This window comes from Periophthalmus magnuspinnatus, chromosome 14 (genome assembly GCF_009829125.3).
Source record: "Periophthalmus magnuspinnatus isolate fPerMag1 chromosome 14, fPerMag1.2.pri, whole genome shotgun sequence".
NCBI lineage: Eukaryota > Metazoa > Chordata > Actinopteri > Gobiiformes > Gobiidae > Periophthalmus > Periophthalmus magnuspinnatus.
The window spans coordinates 16,979,705-17,003,051 of NC_047139.1; the positions used below are offsets into that span (position 1 = coordinate 16,979,705).

Consider the following 23,347-nt stretch of genomic DNA (forward strand, 5'->3'; position numbering starts at 1 on the left):
GGCCAAGACCAAAGAGCTGTCAAGGACATCAGAAACAAAATTGTAGACCTGCCCCAGGCTGGGAAGACTGAATCTGCAATAGGTAAGCAGCTTGGTGTGAAGAAATCAACTGTGGGAGCAATTATTAGAAAATGGAAGACATACAAGACCACTGATAATCTCCCTCAATCAGGGGTTCCACACAAGATCTCACCCCGTGGGGTCAAAATGATCACAAGAACGGTGAGTAAAAATCCAAGAACCACATGGGGGGGACCTAGTGAATGACATGCAGAGAGCTGGGACCAAAGTAACAAAGGCTACCATCAGTTCTCATTTTGTCTCTCATAGTTGAAGTGAAACTATGATGAAAATTACAGGCCTCTCTCATCTTTTTAAGTGGGAGAACTTGCACAATTTGTGGCTGACTAAATACTTTTTTCCAAATAGGAATTGGGTATGGGCACATTTCCATCTCCATCGACTCTGGCTCGAATTAATTTTATATTGTCATCCCTCTTCCCCAACTACTACTGTCAGGTTCGTCATTTTGCTCTTAAAAAGTTTGTATCAATCTGCACTGCATAATCCTGGTGTTTTTATTTTGCTATTTCGTCTGTCAGCTTTACCCAGAGGCACACCGCAAATAAAAAACCAGTAGGCTCGAGTAGATCCATAAACCAGGTTCTTTATTTTGGCACAGGCATCATTCAAACTGATTTGACACAATCTCCTGAATTTACATGTCCAGAGTGGGCTCTATATACCAGTGGCACACGTCACCTTCTCTTAATGATTAGCTTAGAATATACAGACATGAACATGTTATCTGGGTTCAATGAAGACAGTGTGCAAAACATATATTCTTATATGATCTTTCTTGGGAAACTTGCATGTGTTGGTACAAAATGCATATAGCATAACACTTCCACGTGAAAAACGTCAAAGTACATTATGACATTATCGTGCCACACTGGCACCCACAAAAACATACAGGTCAGAGTATAATATATCATGTTACATGAAACATTAATCCCACATGTCTGTCAATCAAGATATGAATATTAATAACAGACCAATTAGGCACCTCCTTTCCCTGAGGCCGCTCCCACTAGCATTAGAAATGCTGTCAATCCCAGCTGAAACCGGTGTGGGTGGGAAGGGGCTTTACCTTCAACCTCTGGCCTCTTAGGTTGTGTTATGGAAATCATTACTTAATGTTTTACGTAATTTTTATTTTGTCATAGTGATTGGTGTATGAGATGGGCACTGGTATGCAGACCTCTTGGTTCTTAACTCTAGTCTCAGCATCTTAAGGGTTCAACTATATCTTATAGTACACCGTGCTCTGTTGTCCACTGATGCACATTAGACACCCCATTAGACGACCTGTTTATCATGTCACAAGAAGTGTTTTGGCCTTGTGCTTCTTTAATGGGTCTAAACTGGTTTTCTGGTTCATGTATTTCTTATCTGTATAGTAGTAATATGCTGTATGTACTGACAATGACATAGCTTGGGGCAGGACGCCAATCTGTCAGGGACAGGTAGCACTTTACAATTGTGTGCACAATTGCTTATAAATAATAAATCAGATTCTTTGATTCAAGACAACTTATCCATCAATCCATCTCCTTATGCTTATCCGGGGCGGGGTCACGGGGGCAGCAGTCTAAGCAGAGACTCCCAGGCTTCCCTCACCCCAGACACGTTCTCCAGCTCCTCCGGTGGGACCCCAAGGTATTCCCAGGCCAGCCGAGAGACATAGTCCCTCCAGCGTGTCCTCTGTCTTTCCCGGGGCCTCCTCCCGGTGGGACATGCCTGGAACACCTCCCTAGAGAGGCATCAAGGAGGCATCCTGAACAGATGCCCGAGCCACCTCAGCCGGCTCCTCTCCATGTGTAGGAGCAGCGGCTCTACTTGAGCTCCTCCCATGTGACAGTGCTCCTCACCCCATCTCTAAGGGTGCAAGACAGCCCCACACCATCCAGATACTTGAGGTACTTGGGATCTATCTCATCCACCCCTGGAGCCTTGCCACCAAGGAACTTGTCAACAACTTCAGTGACTTCAGCCAGGGTGGTGGACGAGTTTGCCTCTTGGTCCCCAGTCTCTGCTTCCTTCTAGGAAGACATGACGTGATGAGACTGAGGAGATCCTCAAAGTATTCCTTCCACCATCCGACAACATCCCCAGTCAAGGTCAACAACTCTCTGCCCACACTGTAAACAGTGTTGGTGAAGCACTGCTTCCCCCTCCTGAGGTGCTGGACGGTTTGCCAGAATCTCTTTGAAGCTGTCCGATAGTCCTCCTCCATGGCCTCCCTGAACTCCTCCCAACACTGAGTTTTTGCATCTGTGACTGCACGAGCACACTTGGCCTGCTGGTACTCATCAGCTCAGCTCTCAGGAGTCCCACAAGCCAACAAGGCTCTATAGGACTCCTTTCAGCCTGACGGCATCCCTTACTTCCGGTGTCCACCACTGGGTTCGGGGGTTGCCGCCGTGACAAGCACTGCAGATCTTACGACCACAGCTATGAGCAGCCGCATCGTCAGGGGATCTCAAGATGATTTCAGGGAATTTAAAACATGCCACTGTATTTATTCTAGTTTATTGAAACATTTATATTTGAGTGAAAGTTTGTCAAATTTAACAATACTCCATTCATTTCAAATGTTTAAATCATGTTTAATATTTTATCACGGGCGTTACATTTTGGAGCCAATGTCCAAACAGTTTTAACTGCCATATTGTTACAGATACAAACACACAGAGATGCATTCTTTTACAAAAACAATCAGATGCCATTCAAAATGTGTAATAGTAAAATAATTATCAGTCTCTTCGGTGATAAGAAAAAGCGGTGGAGTCAAAGTTTGTGTATTTTTGGTTTAAGTTGAGGTGAGTTTTTGAGCAGCTTTGAAATAACATGAACTCATCCCAAATCTCCTAAGCAGGTCTGTGGATTTGCATTTTAGAGTTTCAGAGACAACTGAAGAGGACCTGCCTAAAAGCAGCAACACGAGGCTGCACTCGAGCACATCAGGCCGAGGAAAGCCCTGAGAGGAAAAGAGAAAAATGTTAAGAAACACTGCAAATAATTATTTAAAAAGACCCATATAATTTTCTGATCTCTGTTCTAATGTAGTTTCCTCGTCACAGACAGTCTTGGAGTTGTTTTGTTTCATTCACACAGGTTTAACACACAAACCCTGTATATTTAGTCGGAGTTCTTCCCTCAAACAAAAAACACTCTGTTCCACCTTGTGATGCCATGTGGTAATACAGGAAGTGCTCCACAATGTTTTTAAACACCATGCACCTTCACTTGAATCATTAGTTTAATCGAGATTGGCAATTCCAGATCTGAAATTATACCAAAGGTAAAAGAAGCTGTCAACTTGAAATCTACCACTTCATGACATCACAAGGTGGAACAGAGCATTTTGAGCTTTAGAGATGTAGACAGACCAATAATAAAAAATGAAGCTGAGCCTTGTGCTAAGACTCGCCCATGCACTTGTTGTGTAGGGCCCTACATCCTGAGCACAAAGAACTATTGAGGTGAAAGCTGAGATGTAAACTATGTTTAAAACCTCCTGTACCTTGACTGAGTCTGGCAGGTCTGACAGTTGTTTCTGATACTGCGACATCTTCATGGACAAAGACAGAAACGTCTCAGGCTCCTCTCTATAGCAACAAAAATAATAAAATTAATATTTCACAGGCTAACATACGTAACATACCTACAGTGCTGTGAAAAAGTATTTGTCCCCTTACTCATTTCTTACTTTTTCTGCACCGTTGTCACGTTTAGCCATTTTAGATCAAGCAAACTTAAATATTAGACAAATATAACTAACAAGTAAACACAAAACGCAGTTTAAGTGCCAATTTTATTTATTAAGGGAAAAGAAGCCATCTGAACCTACATGACTCATGTGAAAAAGTAATTGTCCCCTAAACCTAATAAGTGGTTGGAACACCCTTAGCAGCAACAACTGCAGTCAAGTGTTTGTGATAACTGGCAATGAGTCTTTCAGTTGCTGTAGAGGAATGTTGGCCCACTCTTTGCAGAATTGTTTTAAATCAGCCACATAGGGGGGTTTCTGGGCATGAACCACCTTTTTAAGGTCATGCCACAGCATCTCTATTGTGTTCAGGTCTGGACTTTGGCTTAAAAAAAACAAAAAACAAAATGAGGGTTTTGGAGTGGTCTAGTCATTCAGAAGGGTTCTGAAGCAGGACAATCATCCAAAGCAAGTCCACAAGTGCGCTTAGGTTTGAGGTAATGAAATGATGGCGGGACATTCTCCTTCAGGATTTGTTGGTAGAGAGCAGAGTTCAGGACCTGGATGACTTGCTGTGATTGAAGGAACCATGAAGCAGCAAAGCAGCCCCAGACCATGACATTACCACCATGTTTGACTGTTGGCATAATGTTCTTTTTATCAAATGCTGTGTTAATTTAACGGCAGATTAACGGGATGCACTCCTTCCAAAAAGTTCAACTATTGTTTCATCAGTCTACAGACTATTTTCTCCAAGGTTCTGAGAATCAACAAGATGTTTTTTGGCAAAAGTGAGATGAGTCTTTGTTCTTTTATGTCAGAAGTGGCTTTCGCCTTGGAATTCTGCCATGCATGCCATTTTGGCCTACTCTCTTTCTTATGGTTGAGTCATGAACACTGAACTTTACTGAGGAAAGCGAGGCCTGCAATTGTTTAGATGTTGTTCTGGGTTCCTTTGTGACCTCTTGGATCAGTTGTCTCTGTGCTCTTGGGGTAATTTTTGAAGGCCGGCCACTCCTGGGAAGGTTCACCACTGTCCCATGCTTTCTCCATTTGTGGATAATAGCTCTCACTGTAGTTCATTGGAGTATCATAGATTTAGAAATGGCTTTGTACCCTTTTCCAGAGTCAATTCATTTTCTTCTTTTCTGCTCCTGAATTTCTTTGGATTGCACAATTATTTTTTCACACAGAATCATGTGGTTTGGATAGTATTTTTCTCTAATCAAATAAAATCATCACAGAAAAAAAAATAATTTTATGTGTACTTGTGTTACCTTTGTTTAATATTTAAATATGTCTGATGATCGGACACATGCAAGGGAGCATACTTATACTAATACTTTTTCACAGCACTATACATGCATGCATACATACATATATCCTTGTGTGCCATAAATTGGTAAACAGTTTATCTCCTCACCCATTCGCTGTCGTTTCTTGTCTGTGCGTTGCCATAGTGACTCCATTTTGCCGCTCCTCCTCTCCCTCCTGTCCCTGGGTCTGATGTTTCGTCACCAGAGCGCTCAGTTTGTCCTGGATCTCGCCCACAGCTCTCTGCACTGACTGAGCAGCAGCGGTTGACTCACACAGTAACACCTCAAATCCCAAATCTCGTCTGGAAAACTCTTTTTCCTGCTCCTCTTTTGTCCCAGCTGCTCCACTCTGGACAATCCCGTCTCCATTCGCCAAAGAGCTGCTCCACCAGAGTTCATACATTTGGAGGTAGCGGACGAATGATTGTAAACTTAAGGCAGCAGCAGATTGTGTGTCTGAAGACTTTTGACTTGAAAAAACGGCAATGTCGCCTGAAAAAAAAGGGAAAAACAGCATCTGAAGAAGACTGGGAGTAAACAATAACATAAAAAGTACTGCTAATTAGGACTCCTCACAAACAAACACAAATAACAGGTCAGTTTAAATTGATGCTAAAAGGTTTGGAAATGAGATCTTTTATAACTGTTTTAACAAACTCTTGTATTTGTCTAAATGTATGCTACTTGAAACCTGATAACCCTGTACTTTAAACCTAAAAACTCTGGGATTTAAACCTGAAAACCTTGTACAAATAGGTTGTGAAATACATGTGATTTTCTTCTTTCAAACACTGATGCTCCTGGATATGTTTAAAATGTGTCCTCTGTATCAGCTTTTTAGACTTCATAGTCTTAGTTTAGCCCCATTTTAATCCTCATTCAGTCCCAGCTCAGTCTTACATCATTTAAAAAAACATACTGCAGTCATTTAGATCCACTTGATAGAATAAGAAGAGTTATTTACATCTGTTATTCACATGAAATATATTTTATCCATTTTGTTATATGTTATATCAGTCGTGTGTAGTACCATCAGGAAACAGTAGATGACAAAGTTGCAAAAACACTAAGAAATGCCCGGTGTCTTTGACTGAGGACACGGCCCACCACAGCTCCTTCATCGTCTGCTCCTCTTCCTCACACAGGAAACACAAAAACGCCCGAGTGAGGTGTAGAGATGACAACAACATAACCTGCAGAGCACGCAAGGAAACAAACTTATGAAAACAATCATTAAGCTTTTGTACAAATTATGATGTAAAACTTCAGATGAAGGTCAACTAGAGCCAGGGTATGGACCAGGCGCTATGTTCTGAAAGAAATAAAAGCCATCCGTTTACAGTTAAAACTGGCTCAACAAACTGAGTCAGTTATGGATCATTTGAGCAGTTGTCAGTGTAATCCCTCAGTGAATCACACCCCAAAGGCTCACTTTAAATTTGATAAGATTACAGTCATGTTCGACATAAGCCAGTTGTGTAGCCTGCACCAGAACAGAGCAGAGATTAAATATGTTAATGTTATTCTGTTATTCTTCTACAGTTCAGGTAATGACCAATTATCAAAGTAATAAATCTGATAAAGCAGGGCTAAAACATAAAAAAAACAGTTGTTAACATGTGTATGTATTTTTGATGTGTAAAAAGGTACAAATGCAAAAATCACTATAACTGGGGCTGTGTAATTCAATTCAAATATATGATCCTGATTTCAAGGCCTGTAGTTGACTAAAAACGTCCTGCCGGTTGATTGGTCAACTAAAAAAGGGGCGGGCAAAACTATTACATATCTCTGTGTATCTGATCAAACTGCACTCACAGTAAAAACTATTTATGCAGAAAAACAGGACACAATGTATTTATCCAAAGACAGATCAAACTTGTTAAATCAGCCCTATTGTGCTTGTGTCTCTCTATAGTTCTAATCTCTGACACCAGTGGATCACTATGTTATAATTTACACATTTGAAATCACAATATTCATCTAAAACAACTTAAAAGAAACAAGTTCGCTGACTTCCTCGTTAGAAAACTGCAGTGCCCAATGGGAGCTGATGTCGCTGTAAATGTTTTCACAGCAAAGCGCCCACCCACTGTGTATAGCTGCACATCACACTAGTAAGCAGACTTTTTTTTTTCCATTTCTATCAAAATGAATCCTAAGAGTATCACCAAAAGTAAGATTGAAGAACTAAGTGTGTATGTTACAGTGCTGTGTACTGGGGGTAGTGAATATGAGAGTTGATCGGATATGGCGTCTTGAAAATAAGCAATTAAAAATTACTGAAATATGCATGAATCACTCCAAATACAACTTTGACAGAGTAAATCACCATAACATCTTTAAAAGTTCTGAAAAGTCGCTTATGCAGAATAGGTCTGCTTTAGTAGTGAGATTATAAATATTAAAAAATACCAAATCTACACCTCTCTCTCACTCTCTGCTCCATCCTGCAATATAAATCCTTATATTCCAATTTAGATTTAGATTCTAAATAAAATTATGAGTTGACAGAACTAATATTGAGGGCCCTCAAAAATGAGATCAAGGGGCTCATTTTCCAAATAAATATTATATTATATTTTTAGGTTGATTAAAATACCTTCAACATCATTTACAACCTTTGGTCTTAACATTTGGAGTTGTTGAACATTTACCTGTTTCAGTGGCACATTTGCTGTTGGTTGAGGGCTCTCTACAGACTTCAGTTCTTGTAGTAAACTTTTAACATCACAAGGTCCTTCTGATGTGCGAGAGACTCTAAACTGCTCATCCCAAACTCGCTCCACTCGTTTTATAAAAGAGAGGTCACTGTCTGCTGACACCCACAAGCCACTGCCCACTGCAGAAGAGGCAGGAAAGGCTCCAGATTCTGACAAAAACTGGAACAAAAACTCAGCCAAAGAGAAGTGTAGTCTGTAAACCTGTGAGAAGAAATGGAAGAGAGAAAGGGAGAAATGAGCTTTAAACTGTCAGATCTGTCATATGCCATCTGGACTGATTTATTATAAGGTATCCAAAAAACTAAAACTAAACTAAAGTTGTGCTGAGACATGGATCTTTTTAAGGGAACTAGTGCAATAAATACCTTTTTACTTTTGTGTTTTTTGGCCCAAAAGCTGCAAACTGCGGCTTCAAATAATGCAAAGGCTCCAACTTCTCAATTAAAATCGCCTTGGCAAATAATTGATTAGACTGAATCTCGATGTCGAGAACAATCTGATTTCTGATCAATCAATCTGACAATGTGACTAAAAGTCCAACCCTGGTGCAGCTGTGGTGCAAACCCAAAGATAGAATATAAACACAACATTTATAAGAGAGCTGGCTGACAGGACACATCTCTTATAAATGCTGTATTTATGTTCTAAGACCATTAGACTGACCAGCAGAGCGTCCTGGTTTTGTAGGACGTCTTGAACGCTGCTCCAGTCTTGAGCCTGGGAAAGTTCTTTGGCACATCTCAAAGACAGAGACCGGAACAGAGTCGCTTCTCCGCAGATCTGAGCCACATCCGCCGCCGCTCGAATAGAAGACACCTCATTCTTCCTGGAGATCACTTTAACGGCATCAAAACTGGAGCCAGCTGCAAGATAACTGATAGACACACAATTTCAGTTACTCAAAACTAAGAATATTTTAATTTAATCTTGTATTTTATCTACGGCAATAGTTATTTTCAAATGCAAATCAGAAAATGTTTGGGTCATTTGTGCTAAAATGAAACTCAAAGGAAAGATACATCGGTCCAGATTATACCAAAAAATGATTTTTCACCCTGGGTTCATCAAGAAACAAATAATAAATTAAATGACTTAAAATATTCTTTTACACTATTTTCAGGTTGTATTTAGATATTTCACTTTGATATTCAAAAGTGAATGCAGAAAGTAAATGAAAAAAAAAACGAACAAAACAAAACACAATAGCTGAACTATAATTTACAGTATATTATATTCTGAGCAGTATTATTCCCTCTATTAATCTCCTTTAAACACTAAAAAATATGGACTGCAGTCAAACTCTGATATTAAGACATTTCTGGAGTTATAACACAATTAAAATGACAAACAGCTCAATCATTTTGTTCTGATGGTTCCTTTGACCATTCACACACAGATTTAAATTATATTAAAGGACCAGAAATGAGATCATTATCAAACTTTTGGTGTGCATGTGAACATAGCCAGTGACGATATGTGTAAAAGCAAAAGCCAACAGCGCCATCTGCTGGAGTGAGTAACAAACGTCTTTCCTGTAACGTGTGGAGTGGGAAAGGCAGAGACAAGGAAGTCATTTCTAGCTCACACCAGACTGCGCTGGGAGCAAGCGTTTTTCCTTTAAACCAGGACAAACTGTCAAAATGAGTGAATTTTTTGAAGACTTTTTAACTTGTAAGATGTGTCTGGACACATTTAAAGACCCCGTGACTCTGAGTTGTGACCACAGCTTTTGTTTGAGCTGTCTGCAGAAACACTGGGACCAAAACAGGACCGAAAACTGCCCCATTTGTGGAAAGGACTCTACAAAAGATCAGCTCATTGTGAATAGCACTCTTAAAGAAATGGCTGATTCATTCGCTCAGAAGCAGAAGACCAAAGCACAATAGAAGAACCCAGATGCCCTTCCATGGTTAAAGACGAAGACCAAGTAGGGGTGGGTTATACTGACAAAAAAATATACAGAACTGGAAATAAATATCAAGCTATTAAATGTATATGATGTTTTTTCAGCCTTTACCTTGACGACACAGGCAACCCCAGGACTGCCAGCGGAATTGCAATCAATGGACACAATGAGCAATTCGCAAAAGCTGCCATTTTTAAAGAAGTGTAATACTGTAAATCTCCTGTATTATTCTGCATAAAAATGTCTAACTCTACACAAACACGTTCTGAAATGTCTCTGCGTCAGATGCCCTCCCTGTGCGTCAGATGCCCTCCCTGTGCGTCAGATGCCCTCCCTGTGCGTCAGATGCCCTCCCTGTGCGTCAGATGCCCTCCCTGTGCGTCAGATGTGTCAGCCCTGATATAATCTATAAATTTTGTTTTGCAGAGGCCAAAACAACAAACTCCATAGTAACAGTTTATCTTCCATCTACAGGACCTGGGTTTGATTATGTTCAGAAAAGACAGAAATGGAGCAGCTTCTAACAGAACTTTTGTCTTTTGGATAACTCGCGATCTTCGGAGAACATCAGAATATTTCATACGTTAATAATGTTGAGACAAGGAGCGGGTTACAATGTGGAGTTGATCTGCATGTTTTTGGTGTGGGGAGCTCCTCCTAATCACCTACATTATATTTTCATTTTAGAGATGTAAGTAGTCTGTGTGGTTCCATTAAAGACCAAAGAATAAGTTTTATTCAGTAATGTTTTTGGACAAATTTCATAAAATAATGGAATGGCCCTCGTCACCAATAAACCCTTGCTCCTGTCCTCATATGAGATTGGGACAACCATTAGAATACACTACAGACAGATTACTAGAGTGTTTACTCAGAGTCATGTTAAAGCAGCTGCACCTCCTTCAAACTAAAGAAATGTAGTTTGTCTCTGTGGCCGGTTAAGAATTTTCTTTATGAATTGTTATTAAAAAAACAGATCATTAATTAAAAATGTTTTAGATCAATATTGCAGTTTACACTGAACACAAGTATAATTTAAAATAAATGTAACATAAAATGGGCAGCAGTGAATGGATTTTTCTTATTTACAGTTTATTTACTTTTCAAAACTGGCCATGTGACATTTTTGAACATGTTTGACCAGGAGTCTAAATTAGTATTAGATTAGTAAGTAAAGAACATTGGAAATTTTGGTCTTCACCCACCCCCTATCTCTGCCCAGAGTACTAAACCCTCACCAGGTGTAGTGAAACTTCAATCACTCAAAATACAACTAAGTAAGATAATGGTTTAGGTTTCCATCTACATCAGACAGTGTGGGTCAAAGATGACACAGTGATTTGAAACAGTGATGAAACAGTATTTTCCTAAGAGTATAACTAAGACAAGATAAACATTCCTAATATGTATGAGTAGTAGCGTCAACAGTATCGAAAATCAGATACTAATTGATACTGAAACTAATATCAAAACTAAAGAAAGTTTAAGCTTTCATATATGAAAATTACATTCTATTCACTTATCTTCATTGTGGTATCGTAATCGGTATCGGGTGAATTCCTTACATGATAAATATGAAGTGAACCCATTATAACATGGTGAAAAGCTCATAGAAGTAGATGTATAAGCTCACCATTTGGCAGCTGTAGAGAAGTGCCCGTCTTTCTCCAGCACTGCAGCCCAGCTCTGGTACAACTCCTTCAGAACCGGGTCGTCCTGAGGCAGCCGGGCCTTCACCAAAGCAATGGCTTCTCTGAGAAAAAAAACACAAAATATAAGAAACCATTCTGGATATAAAATGATCCAAATCTCACAGTAAACTCAGAAACTCAAAGACCCTATACCGGATTTTTCCCCACGTAATTAAGCTAAACTGTACAGATGTATTGAACAAGCAGCTCTCGAGGTCAAAATAAGTAATTAGAAAGCATTTTATTGTCTGATAATTAAGAAGTGCACGTTTGCATGCTAGTTGCAAGCTAAACTTTTTACTGTTCTCAGAAAAACCTCTTATAATTGCAATGCTCGGAATGTTGGAGGTAAGTGAAGAATAACTTTGGACAACTGCAAATAGTTTAAATGAGCTAGTTCTCTTTTTCAAGTTTTTAAGATGGTAAAAATAACACATTAAGATAACACACAGCAGACACATTTTGACCTTAAGAGCTGCTTATAGACTACATCTGCACTAGGTAAGACACATTTGGCTGAAAGACATGAACTAATCAATGTATCTATATTTGTTATGCCTAGATTAAATAGGATCAGATCATATGAGCCAACTATAGGGTTAAATTTCAAATCGGCCATACAATGAAAGATTCTAGGCAAAGCACCAACATCTCCATGGAGATGAGCCCTGTAAAAGTTACATGATACGACCTATAGAGTCTGTGAGATCTCAGGAGGTCTACGGCTTCATGCAGTTTGTTGATGGACAGTAAATGAGACGCCGCTTTCACAAACTGCTCCTGGAGACACAGCTGTTTCACATACGAGTCCACGGCTGCACTCCACACACAGAATCCAGCTGAACAGAAGGAAAAGAAAAGTGTATTCATATTTTAAAATGTATTTCATAAAGTAAAATCAGTTTTGCTTAAGTACAGCTCTCAGGGTTAAAATGAGACCACGCTGTGCTGTCTGCATTTAATTAAGCATTTCCACGAACCAGGAAGTAGTATCTCCTCTTTCTCTGCATCTAAACAACTGACCCAGTTGTTGTGTACACTTGTTCTAAAATGTCATTCCTAAGTTTGAGTTCACATGTCAGTCTTTTTGTCAGTTCTTCTGGATGCATTTGAAATGTGAACTTTGAACAGAATCTTATTAAAACAAATCTACTCACTGTTAGAATGTACATACCCATCGGAGCGAGAGAAAGCAGGTGGTCACTGAGCTCTCCTTTCTCTGTGGCCAGCTGTAGTGCCCCCTGCAGGTCACCACTCCACAGTCGCAGATAAACAGCAGATTCGAAGTGTCCTGCCTCAAGATGGGCCTCCTCTGAACACACACATTTACAGCCACAGTATGCAACTTTTTGCCAAAAATAGACCAACATGAATGCACTTCAGAAACCTGACCTGACTCACAGTCTATGGATATGTCTATGGAAGGACAAATAAGTAAAAATCACCTTCTGCCTCAAACATTCGGTGCAAAGCCTCACGATCTGAGAATAAACCCAAATGGACATGATCCCCTTGTCCCGGGATGCAGCCTGCAGGGGCCGCTGCAACAGACAAATTACAAAACAAAAATAGTATCAAGAATTTTCAGTTAAGAACATACTTAGGTAAGAGTCCACCTACTTAAACAAGACTGAGACAGAGTAAAAATAATATGATGAATCCCATAGAGGTAGAAAAGTAAATACCGAACTACCATTACTACCAATACATTGACATATTACACAAGTCACTTATCCAGGTCAAGTAAATACTTACAAAGACTTAAAAAAATACTTACATATGTGGCGACTACTGCTAAATTAACCACAGTAACTGTCTGGAAGTAACATCTGATTTATAAATATGAGCTTAATGTGGATGAGAAGGAAAATACATTTTCAAGGACAGACACAAAAATGAGAAAAACTAAATCACATCTGAACAAGAGTCTGTTTAAATTATTAAATATTGTCAATGTAAAAAAGTTCTGTTACACTGTGAAATAAATGACTTCAGTAGGAGCAAAAGGACTGTATCTGAATCTAATAAAAAAAGTTACTCATGTAAATGTAAGAAGGCCCTGCCCACCGCTGTGTGTGACTGAGGCCAGAGTGGTGCAGTCCTGGAGCAGCTCGTCTTTGGGTCGATGGTCCATGGACGTGCTCAGAGGAAGAATAGAACGAGGCTTCTTCTTTTTCATACTCAACTCTGAGGAAAAACAAACTTGTAACAGCATTTTAACATTTATTCACTCAGTATAATCCTGTTTGTGACAGATTCAGGTTTATGTTTTTACACATATCATTTACTGCTGTAAAACTTACTTCTTTTAAATATCTTTATTATTGTTATAGACGTTTAAAAACACAAAAGTCACAACAGTTTTTCCACCGTGAGGTAATTTAATTCAATTTAGTCATTTGGTCATCTGGTTGACCTACTGGTCTCATGAAAATGGTTTTGCCAAGAATGTTCCACATTGTGGTGCTATAAAGTCATCTCCATGGAGATTGGCAAGTTTTATATTTTTTGGAACATTCCAGCAAAACTTGAAAAAAGAAAGTTAGCAAAAAATGCATAGTGCCCCTTTAAGATTGTAACGCATTAGTTCGATATAATGAGTTGGGGTTGGGGGTTGGGGGTTGGTGTTGGGATGAGGTTGGAGATGGAGTTGGGGATAAAATAGTTTTACTTTCAAAACACTGGAGTAACATGGAGTAGTATGTAATCCCTCAGTCGTCCAGGTATGATCCATAGTAAAAGAAATATTTTTCTATTGGAGTCACATGTCACATAACACTTCTTCACCTGGTTTTTCTTTGTTCTTCACAGCAGAAGGAGGTTTTCTCCAACTTTCACTGAGGGCTGAAAAATACAAATTATTATTGTGAGCTCATATTGTTAATTATTCATATATACATTATTTATATTGTATTTACCTATTGGAGGCAGTGAGCCGTTTGTGGAGCTGGTCTCATCCTCCTCTTCTTCAGATAAAGCCACTGCAAATGTAGGAGACTCTCCATTGACAACAGCGCCACCTGCTGACGACTTCTTGGCTTTGCTTTTCTTCTTTTTTTCCTTGAGCTCAACCATTTTCTTCCCTGAAAAGATGGTTGGAAAAGACAAATTACTACAGTATAATTATGTTATATCAGTGAAAAAGAAAAAAAAGTGAATTCATAACTGTCAGAAGGTAACTGAGGAAAACAAACTATGCAGCATGCTATGCAACTATGAACCATCTTCTGGCCCAGAAAGAAATTATTCTTATTTTAATTTAGCAGCAAATACAGTAAATACAGTCCTGATATTTCCTGAAATAAGGATCCCGAACCTTGGCCCTGTCGCCCTCTCACCCTGGCCCTCTCACCCTGGCCCTCTCACCCTGGCCCTCTCACCCTGGCCCTCTCACCCTGGCCCTCTCACCCTGGCCCTCTCACCCTGGCCCTCTCACCCTGGCCCTCTCACCCTGGCCCTCACCTTTGGGTGGCTTATCAAATTCTTGCTTGGACACTCTCCACTCATGAACAGTGAAGTCTTTTCCTCCTGTCCAAACCACATCTGGATCCAGAGGAGACCAGTTCACACATAGCAGGTTTCCATGGTGACCTCGATAGTTACACACCGGCGCCTCCTGCAGGACATCCCACACCTACAACACACAAGACTCAAAACTGCTCAAAGGGTTTATAAACGTATATCGTGAGTTTTTAACCATTTTATAAAAGTGGTCAACCTTAATTAACTTACTCAGGGGTACTGAAACATAAAACACAGTCTGCTCCCTTTCTCTGCGCTTTCTCTGATAAGAGTATTTCTCAGTATTTCTCTGACAGAGTAATGGATAGACACAGCCAGTCAACAATACAAACTGTATGTAATGTAACTGAAAACCTGCTGCTTGCTATGGAGCAGTGCCATGAACAGGCGGAGTCTACGAGATCAGCAGTGTTAAACAGGAAGTCAATGGATTCTTTTCTATTAAGTAATTTTTCAATCAGTATTGCCATTTACGATTAAAACATTGTAAAATAAGGATCTACATATGTTCAGTGCAAAAAGCATTTAATGTCCTCTTTAAAAGGTTTTAGTTTAGGAGCCACTTATTAATTCCCTTTGGTGAAGAGTCTCCTCAAAGTCCCCACAAACCTTGCCATCTGCCACAGACTAAACACTGCTTGAATTTCGGCAATGGCAAATATAATACTCCTCTGATATGAATTCACAGACCTGGGCAGTGCCGTCGTAGCTCACAGTCACCAGGCGATCGTCATGGTGATGGCTCCAGGACATTCCGGTGATTTTGGCGGTGTGTCCGCACAGTCTCCGAAAGGGCTCTGAGATCACCACTGGACTGTCCCCTGGGGAGTCTGAGAATACACAGAACACATAAATTTAACTAAAACATCTACCCATCTATGTAAAGAACAGGGAGCTTGCATGTTCTCACTGTGTCTGTGCGGAGTTTGGATGTTCTCACTGTGTCTGTGCGGAGTTTGGATGTTCTCACTGTGTCTGTGTGGAGTTTGCATGTTTTCCCTGTGTCTGTGTGGAGTTTGCATGTTCTCCCTGTGTCTGTGTGGAGTTTGCATGTTCTCCCTGTGTCTGTGTGGAGTTTGCATGTTCTCCCTGTGTCTGTGTGGAGTTTGCATGTTCTCCCTGTGTCTGTGTGGAGTTTGCATGTTCTCCCTGTGTCGGTGTGGATTTCCTCACTTGCTCCAACCAAGAGCAAGACTTGCTCAAGATCTGGAGATGTAACCCGGCATTATAATACATTTGCTGTCACCTATAAGGTAAATATTAATAATTCTCTATGCTTGAGTACAGGTTAATTGAAAAGTACAAGTATAACATCTTGTCAGTGACCATTTCCTCATTGTGGAGTTAAAAGCCAAAAGTTAATGAATGTGCTTTTAGTCTCACCCAGTACTTGTTTGAGGTTGTGGATGTAGACTATGGCGTTGCTGGATCCAGAGGCGAGTAGACCGCTGAGCTCGGGGCTGTGGAGGCCGTGGTGCCAGCGTAGACAATTAATGATCTTATGGTGCTGCTGGATACTACACAGGAGTCTCAGACTGGGGGCTTCATACACATCTATACAACTGCAGCAAAACAGACGAGCAGTCAGACAGGCAGTCAAAGGAGCAGTCAGAGTGAAACTTTTCAAAGCATAGGTCCAACAGAGCTCGGGATTAACCTGGTAACATGTGCAAAACATTCATAGAGATGAATTGGCAAAACATTATAAAAAAGTAAATAAATAATGTGCTGGGCTGGGTCACTGCTGATAAAGTTAATGGAGTAAAAGAGTAAAAGGGTAATAGGGTAATGGGGTAACATCATATTTAATACAGATAGGGGCAGTGGCTAAAATGAATATTGTTAAAACAGAGTTTTGTTGGAAGTTCATCTTTTGGATATTTCATGGCTAAATACAGCGTAATCAGTAGGAAAATCTGGCTCTTGCGCCCCCATCTGGGAGTATGACATCATCACAATCTAGAGTCTGAAAAACATCGGAGCTCGGAGTCGAATTTAAAACATAAATAGAGATGAACTGGCAAAACAATATTAAAAATACAGATGAATACAGTTTAGTTCTAGTTCTTCCAGAATATCGGTCGGAGTGAGCCTCATATTAGGCTAACCAAGATCTGTGTGAAGGAGTTACAGACAGCATGCACATATTGATCCTGAGAACATCTAAACATTCTCACCCATCCTCGTTGCCAATGGCTAGAACTTTTCCATCTGGTTTCCAGCTAAGATCTGTGTGCAGTGGCAGTTTGTGCTGTTGAGAAAAAGAAACATGCTCCTTTAATGTCAGAAAACTTTTTTTTTTCCATCAATGAAGTTCCAATAAAGCAGATATTATTAATTATTATTATTAACAAATGTAGATTAGATTATTATTGCCCCCTCACCTAGCATCCCCTCACCTGAATATTATTGGTGTCTTTGATGAGTTTGTCGATATTGAATGCTTCTCCACTGAGTTGATGTGGGTCGTGTTGAAGAACGGTGCCTTCTCCTGCACAGCTGTACAGACTGAAGGCAGACTTTCCCTTTGAGGAACCTGCATCAAAAGAATTAGACAGTTTAAAGTGCACTGCGTAACTTTTCTGGTGGGGAGGGGTCCGCCACCTGCTTGTCTCTGCTTGCCTGTAATGTTCCAGAGTTTGACCTTTAATTTATCTCTAGACCAAGTGACCGGTATGAGTAAGAATGCATGTTTTTAAGGAATTTCTTCCAGCAACAAAAAGACAATTGAATAAATGCTCCATGGACAAATTTAATGCTGTACTGTGGAAATTTTTATTGCTTTTTCTGAAATTTTGCAAAGACAGGTGGCAGACCCTCTACCAGAAATGTTACATTGTGCACCTTAGAATTTTTTCAATTTTGTATTGAATGAGCTTACCAAATGACAGCGGTGGAACAGGGGGACCCCAGGCCAAAGTGTAAACCGTTTTCTTGTGATAGGAGCTTGAAATCTCAGGCGGCCTCAAGAAGAAGACATTTACTCAAATATATAAGCCTGACATTTTTATTTATTTGTAAGCAGAGCGAGCATTGAAACATTCGAGATAATGAGTTTTTTTTTAATTTGCTACTTATTTGTCTTAGATTCAGTTTTGAATTGTTTTATCTTATCGTTTGCCCTTTGCTGTTATTATAATGTGTGAGTCACTGTGTACTTTCCCTTGTGGATCAAAGTCTCATGTTTTCAAATATTTTATATAAAAGTTTGTTATAGCAGATTTGTTTTACTTGTTGGAGAAGACGCCATAAATTCCCACTTTCCCGTCGTCTGTGCCAAACGCCAGTGCCCCTTCTTTCTGTGGATGCCATGCCAACTGCAATACAGAAAAAGTATACATTTAACTAGACATACAAAGAGAAGTCCTCCAGCAGTTTAATGAAACTATTGAAATAACAACAAGAGCGCCCCCGGGTGGCCACTGTTGATGCTATATTTCCAAAAAATTTTGATATAACTGTTTTTTGACATCATTATTTGTTAACACACACGTACAGGAAAAGTATTAAAAAGAAATCGATAAAAATAGTTTAATTTGACTAGGCAGACAACTAGACCAGACCAACAACTGTTTTGGTGTTCACATAACGATTACTTTAATAGTAGTCATGACTCTTACGGCGGTGACTTTGGACTTGATTCCCTGCCAGAAGCAGCGTGTGTCGTACAGTTTGGAGCTTTGCGTGTTCCAGACACGGATCAGGTTGTCTCCAACTCCGAGGGCAAGACTCCCAGACCCGAGCGGAGAGAAGCAGAGGGAGTAGACGAAGCCCCCCAGAGAGGGCAGGGTCCAGCACAGCTCCAGCGTGCTCATGTCCCAACACTTTATCTGAAAACCAGAGGAACAAAGTGAGGAAAGTAGTAACAACGTCATCTGATTTTTAGTCCAAACAGAAATCAAAGTATCAATTAAAGAGGCACTATAACTTTTCTGGAGGATTGGCCACCTTCCTGTCTCCATGGAGATGTTATTGCTTTTTCCTGAAATGTTCCACAATAAGGTATTTCCATCGCCATAGAGACAAGCCAATGATGCTACCATTTTCTAGGTATTTTTTTTATAAAATAAAACTAAAAAACAAAACAAAACTTAAGTAAATAAATGCAAGATCAGTGTTTAAAGTCATACTGTGGAACATTCCAAGCAAAATAATTGCATTTCGATGGAGACGAGCACGTGAGAGGCACCATGCCAGGAGGAGCTCCATAGAAATCTATAGCCATAAGTAAAAAATAAAACAAACAAGAATATTATATATATATATATATATATATATTATATGTATATTATCTGTGTATGTATATGTGTATATGTCTGTATATCTACATCATAAAAACTACACATCAAAATGTGTTTTTGAAGAATATAGTCTTTATACATTTGCAGCTCAGTCTTGGTAATAAAATCTCTAAGTTCATGCATCTATAACTCTCCAGTTAGTAAAAAAGACTGTTTCACGATGTGGTGGTTCGGTTGAAAATAAATCTCTGTTCACAGAGGTGGAGAGGACCACGGTTATGTGTCTTTTTACATAGAGTATGTAAACTTCTGGTTTCAACTGTACCTCTCTGTCCATGGAGGTGGAGAGGAGCAGCTGTTGTTCTTGTGTTTGGACGGAGCTCATGTTGAACACAATTCTGTTGTGGTTTTGTCCATCTGAACTCGACCCAAACAAACTCCACTTCTGTTTCCCCGTCTTCAGCAAGTCCCACAGCAGCAACTCACCACTAAACACACAAAACACTACAGAATATAAGCGTTATTTAAAGAGTAACTGTACATTTAAATAAATTAAAAGCCCCTTTTTATACCAATCTAACACAGGACCTTCAAGGAAAGGTAAAATCCAAAAGATTAATGCTACAGATTATTGCTATAGTAATCTTGTTTTCCTGTTGTAGATTAACTTCATGCCAATCCCTCATCGCTACATTGCCAGTATTTCACCTGAAGCAGCTGGATATGACATGTGTTCTCCGTCCTTTGGGCCAGTGAACATTGACCCACAGTCGCTCTTTCACTCCAGGATCCATCACTGACCCCCTTTTCTTCAGATACGGCAGCTTCAGCATCATCACACCTAAAATAAAAACAAATGAGATAAAATTAAACCATTCCAGCTTTCAAAAGACACTGTAAATAGATTTTGTTTGTTGTTTGTACTTTTGCCTCTGTCGGTGCTCCAGATCCTCAGAGTCTGGTCTCTACTTCCTGAGGCCAACAAACAGCCCTCTCCCCAAACACTGCCACCTGCTGTAAAATTAATACATGTATTATAAATTATTATTATAAATTACTATTATTATTATTCCAATTATTGTTATTACTACTATTATTATGACAATTATTATTAAATACATAATGTGTGTGAGATTTAATAGTGACAAGCTTCATATTAAAAGATTAATAACTATGGCTGTAATAGTCATTTCTTCATGTTGGCAAATTATTCAGAGACCACTTAACACTCAAGTTAGTATCAAAGCTAGCTACTTATATAGAAGTGTCAATACTGAAATATATGAATAGGACACATGAGTCTTTTCCCTGAAGAGAACGAACTTAAACTACTCAGAACTGGTGTAAGATCATATAAAAATATTAAAGAAACATGAATACAAGATACATCTAATAAACAAACATGAAATACCACATTAGCAATGTTAGCTACATTAGCAAGAGCAATATTAGCAACATATTAAAAATGTTAAACAGATTGTGACTTTCTTGTTCTTTTTTTTGGTATGTAAGTTGATTTGTTTACCATCAGTGTCCTCAGTTCTGCCGTAGAGGGCGCCTTCTCCAGGCTCTGGGTTCCAGGACAGGGAGTGGATCTCATCATCGTGTCCTCTCAAACGATGCAAAACTTCACCTTTTTTACTTATGTCAATCAGCACAATCATCCCATCTTTGTACCTTTAAAAGGATCACATGTGTACAGCATTTTATAAAGATCTGAAATGACCTTGCCGTTAATTAAGATGTAAAAGCTTTTTTTTCACTCATGATTTATGATCTGAATTAAACCTGTTGAAGTTAAAGGGGGCACTATGTAATTTTCTGGAGAAGGGTCTGAAACATTCGAAATGCAACACCACTCACAGTAAGAACACTATGCAACCTGAAAAGTATCACAAGTCTTTGTGTAAATGCATTTGATCTGTGTCAGTCTGTCAGACACAGACATTAACGTGTGTGAAGGCTCTGTTCCATCCTCTAGGAAGGCCTTTTACATCTGAGGAGAGGTAAGATTATAAAGTTTATTATGACTATGAACAGATGTGAACCTACTTTTGTAATGTATGCTTATCATTCTGGTATAAAGATCTGAGATGTTCTAAAAGCGGGACAAAGGAGAGACTTGCTTGGGACTATGGAAGGCTGCCGGTCTGTGGCCAGGGTAGGCCTGTCCCGTCCATGTGTTTTAACAAAAAATAATATCTCACCAGGATTTGCAAATGATTATTCATCAAGAGGTAGATATAATTTTCCACAACAGTACCTTTAAAGAGAATGTTCTAAAAAGTGTTCTTGTTTTATTTTTTAAAAACTAACATGCACTTAGACTTTTTAGAGATATTGTGAATCTGCAAAATCATCCCAAAGATAACAGTGATATTGTTCTTACCCAACTGCCACATGGCTCCAGTTGTGAGGGGAGCAGCTCAGGCAGAAGATGGTTCGAGGTTCAGGGAAGTAGGTGTTGATGTCCCCAGTGTTGAACCAGTGGCACACAACCACACCTTTCTCATCTCCAGACAACACCAGGTTTTTATCCGCTGGAGACCAGTGCACCGCCGACACAGGCTTCTGACAAGAGACACAACAAGAAGAACAGTCCATCATGTAAAATGGCTCTAAAATGATACTCTAACACAGATACTACCAAAACACTTATACAAAAACTAGGTATTCATTTTGAATGAGCACCAACGATGAAAATACAGCTAAATTTGACCTTTAGAATAGTTTCATGGACCTTAACTTGATACAAGATCATTTAGTAGTCATAGCTGACATTTGTCTGTTCAACACACCATCACAGAGTCCAAAGGTGTAAGACCCTCACTGTAAGAATGAATGCTGGGCAAAGTTGTGGAATTATAATTATAAATGTAATTGTGCTGGACGAGACTTTTTTTTTATTTGTGTGCAACAGTTCAACCTTAACTAGACCATGTTCCATTTTGTAAGTACTTAATAAGGTTATTAAATATTATGTAAAAAGGTGCTTTGTTTGTTTTGGGTCTGACCTGATGAACTGAGGTTTCCTTCAGGAGGCATTTTGTTTCTGTGTCCCAGAATCGGACTGTCCCATCGCAGGAGGAGCTGACGCAGATGTGTGTTTGTCCTGAGTGATGACAGAAGCTGAAACTGGACACCAAGTCTTTGTGGCCCAACAGCTCACCTACAAATAAGAACAGAACCATACAAGAACAACAGAGTACTGATCAAAATAGTGAAACATGAACTGACAAACAATTACAAGAATCACATGTATTCCAGAACATGTTTGTACAGATCTACACTACAGGGTTAGCAGTTTTTATGCAGAAATTGACATATTTCATCGTTTGTGGAGGAAATTATGATATAGTTGCGATTTCAATTTGATTAATATTGACGCCATATCCTCTGTATCACCCGATTCTCTCACCAACTCATTCATCCTCTTTCACCAAGGTAATCATTTGTAAATTACCTCTTCACAAACTAGCATGCCACTTACTCAGTACTTCACTAAGCAGTAAGTATTACACGGTTAATTAATACAGAACTTGCAACAATCAGTACAAGGCAGGAAAGTCAACACAAACTTCACAAGCTTGTGGATGGGCTCAGGTTGGTATCCCATGATTGGTAACTGTGGACGTCTATAAAGTTATCAGGCTTAAACTCTAATATAACTCAAATGTACCAAATTGCCTGGATCATTCTCGACCACAGTAAACCTACCTGTGACTCTGCAACTGGAGGCTGACACCTGAACCAGATAAATCGTGTTTTTGGCTCCAAACCCGAACAAACCCGCTTCGCTAACATCACTGCACCGGGAGCAGTACCAGTTAGGAGCCGCGGGCAGACAGCGCTCGTGCATCTTGTCCCAGGTTTTACGGTTCAACGGGACAAAAACTAAAAGATAAATTCAACCGAGCATCTCACATGTCCCGTCCCAAGTCGTAGGAACACATTGATGGCCGTATACAAAACATTTCTGCTGTAAATCTACCGGTGATTAGTACGGTGTCTGACGCGGGTCATAATTAATAGGATTTCCCAATTGTTTTCTATATTATGTTAATTTAACAATAAAAAATATTCCCTAAAACTTAAAATTTACAATGACAAATGTTTTAAGCGCAGAATTTATTCGGCGGTCTATATTTCAGTATATTACACATATCTACCGTAAAT

At 39.5% G+C, this 23,347-nt stretch overlaps 1 protein-coding gene and 1 long non-coding RNA gene across 2 annotated transcripts; one reads left to right on the forward strand and one right to left on the reverse strand.

The window, feature by feature from the left end:
* Window positions 1-2,586: 2,586 nt before the first annotated feature.
* gemin5 (gem (nuclear organelle) associated protein 5) lies at window positions 2,587-23,137 on the reverse strand. Its single transcript, XM_033978801.2, has 28 exons — window positions 22,889-23,137; window positions 22,186-22,340; window positions 21,561-21,742; window positions 20,697-20,848; window positions 20,096-20,185; window positions 19,880-20,012; window positions 19,497-19,659; window positions 18,551-18,760; window positions 18,162-18,247; window positions 17,812-17,894; window positions 17,330-17,466; window positions 17,108-17,181; window positions 16,314-16,492; window positions 15,621-15,760; window positions 14,871-15,042; window positions 14,327-14,491; window positions 14,196-14,252; window positions 13,476-13,595; window positions 12,854-12,949; window positions 12,583-12,720; window positions 12,100-12,247; window positions 11,351-11,470; window positions 8,475-8,685; window positions 7,746-8,012; window positions 6,119-6,281; window positions 5,196-5,580; window positions 3,587-3,671; window positions 2,587-3,040 (listed from the first exon to the last, which is right to left on the reverse strand). Exons 1-28 carry the CDS (start codon window positions 23,028-23,030, stop codon window positions 2,873-2,875), a joined length of 4,221 nt encoding a protein of 1,406 aa, XP_033834692.1. The 5' UTR covers window positions 23,031-23,137; the 3' UTR covers window positions 2,587-2,872.
* On the forward strand, window positions 9,387-10,420 carry LOC129456802 (uncharacterized). The gene is made up of 3 exons (XR_008648947.1): window positions 9,387-9,744; window positions 9,822-9,928; window positions 10,003-10,420. It is a non-coding gene; the product is annotated as an uncharacterized LOC129456802 (long non-coding RNA).
* Window positions 23,138-23,347: the final 210 nt, after the last annotated feature.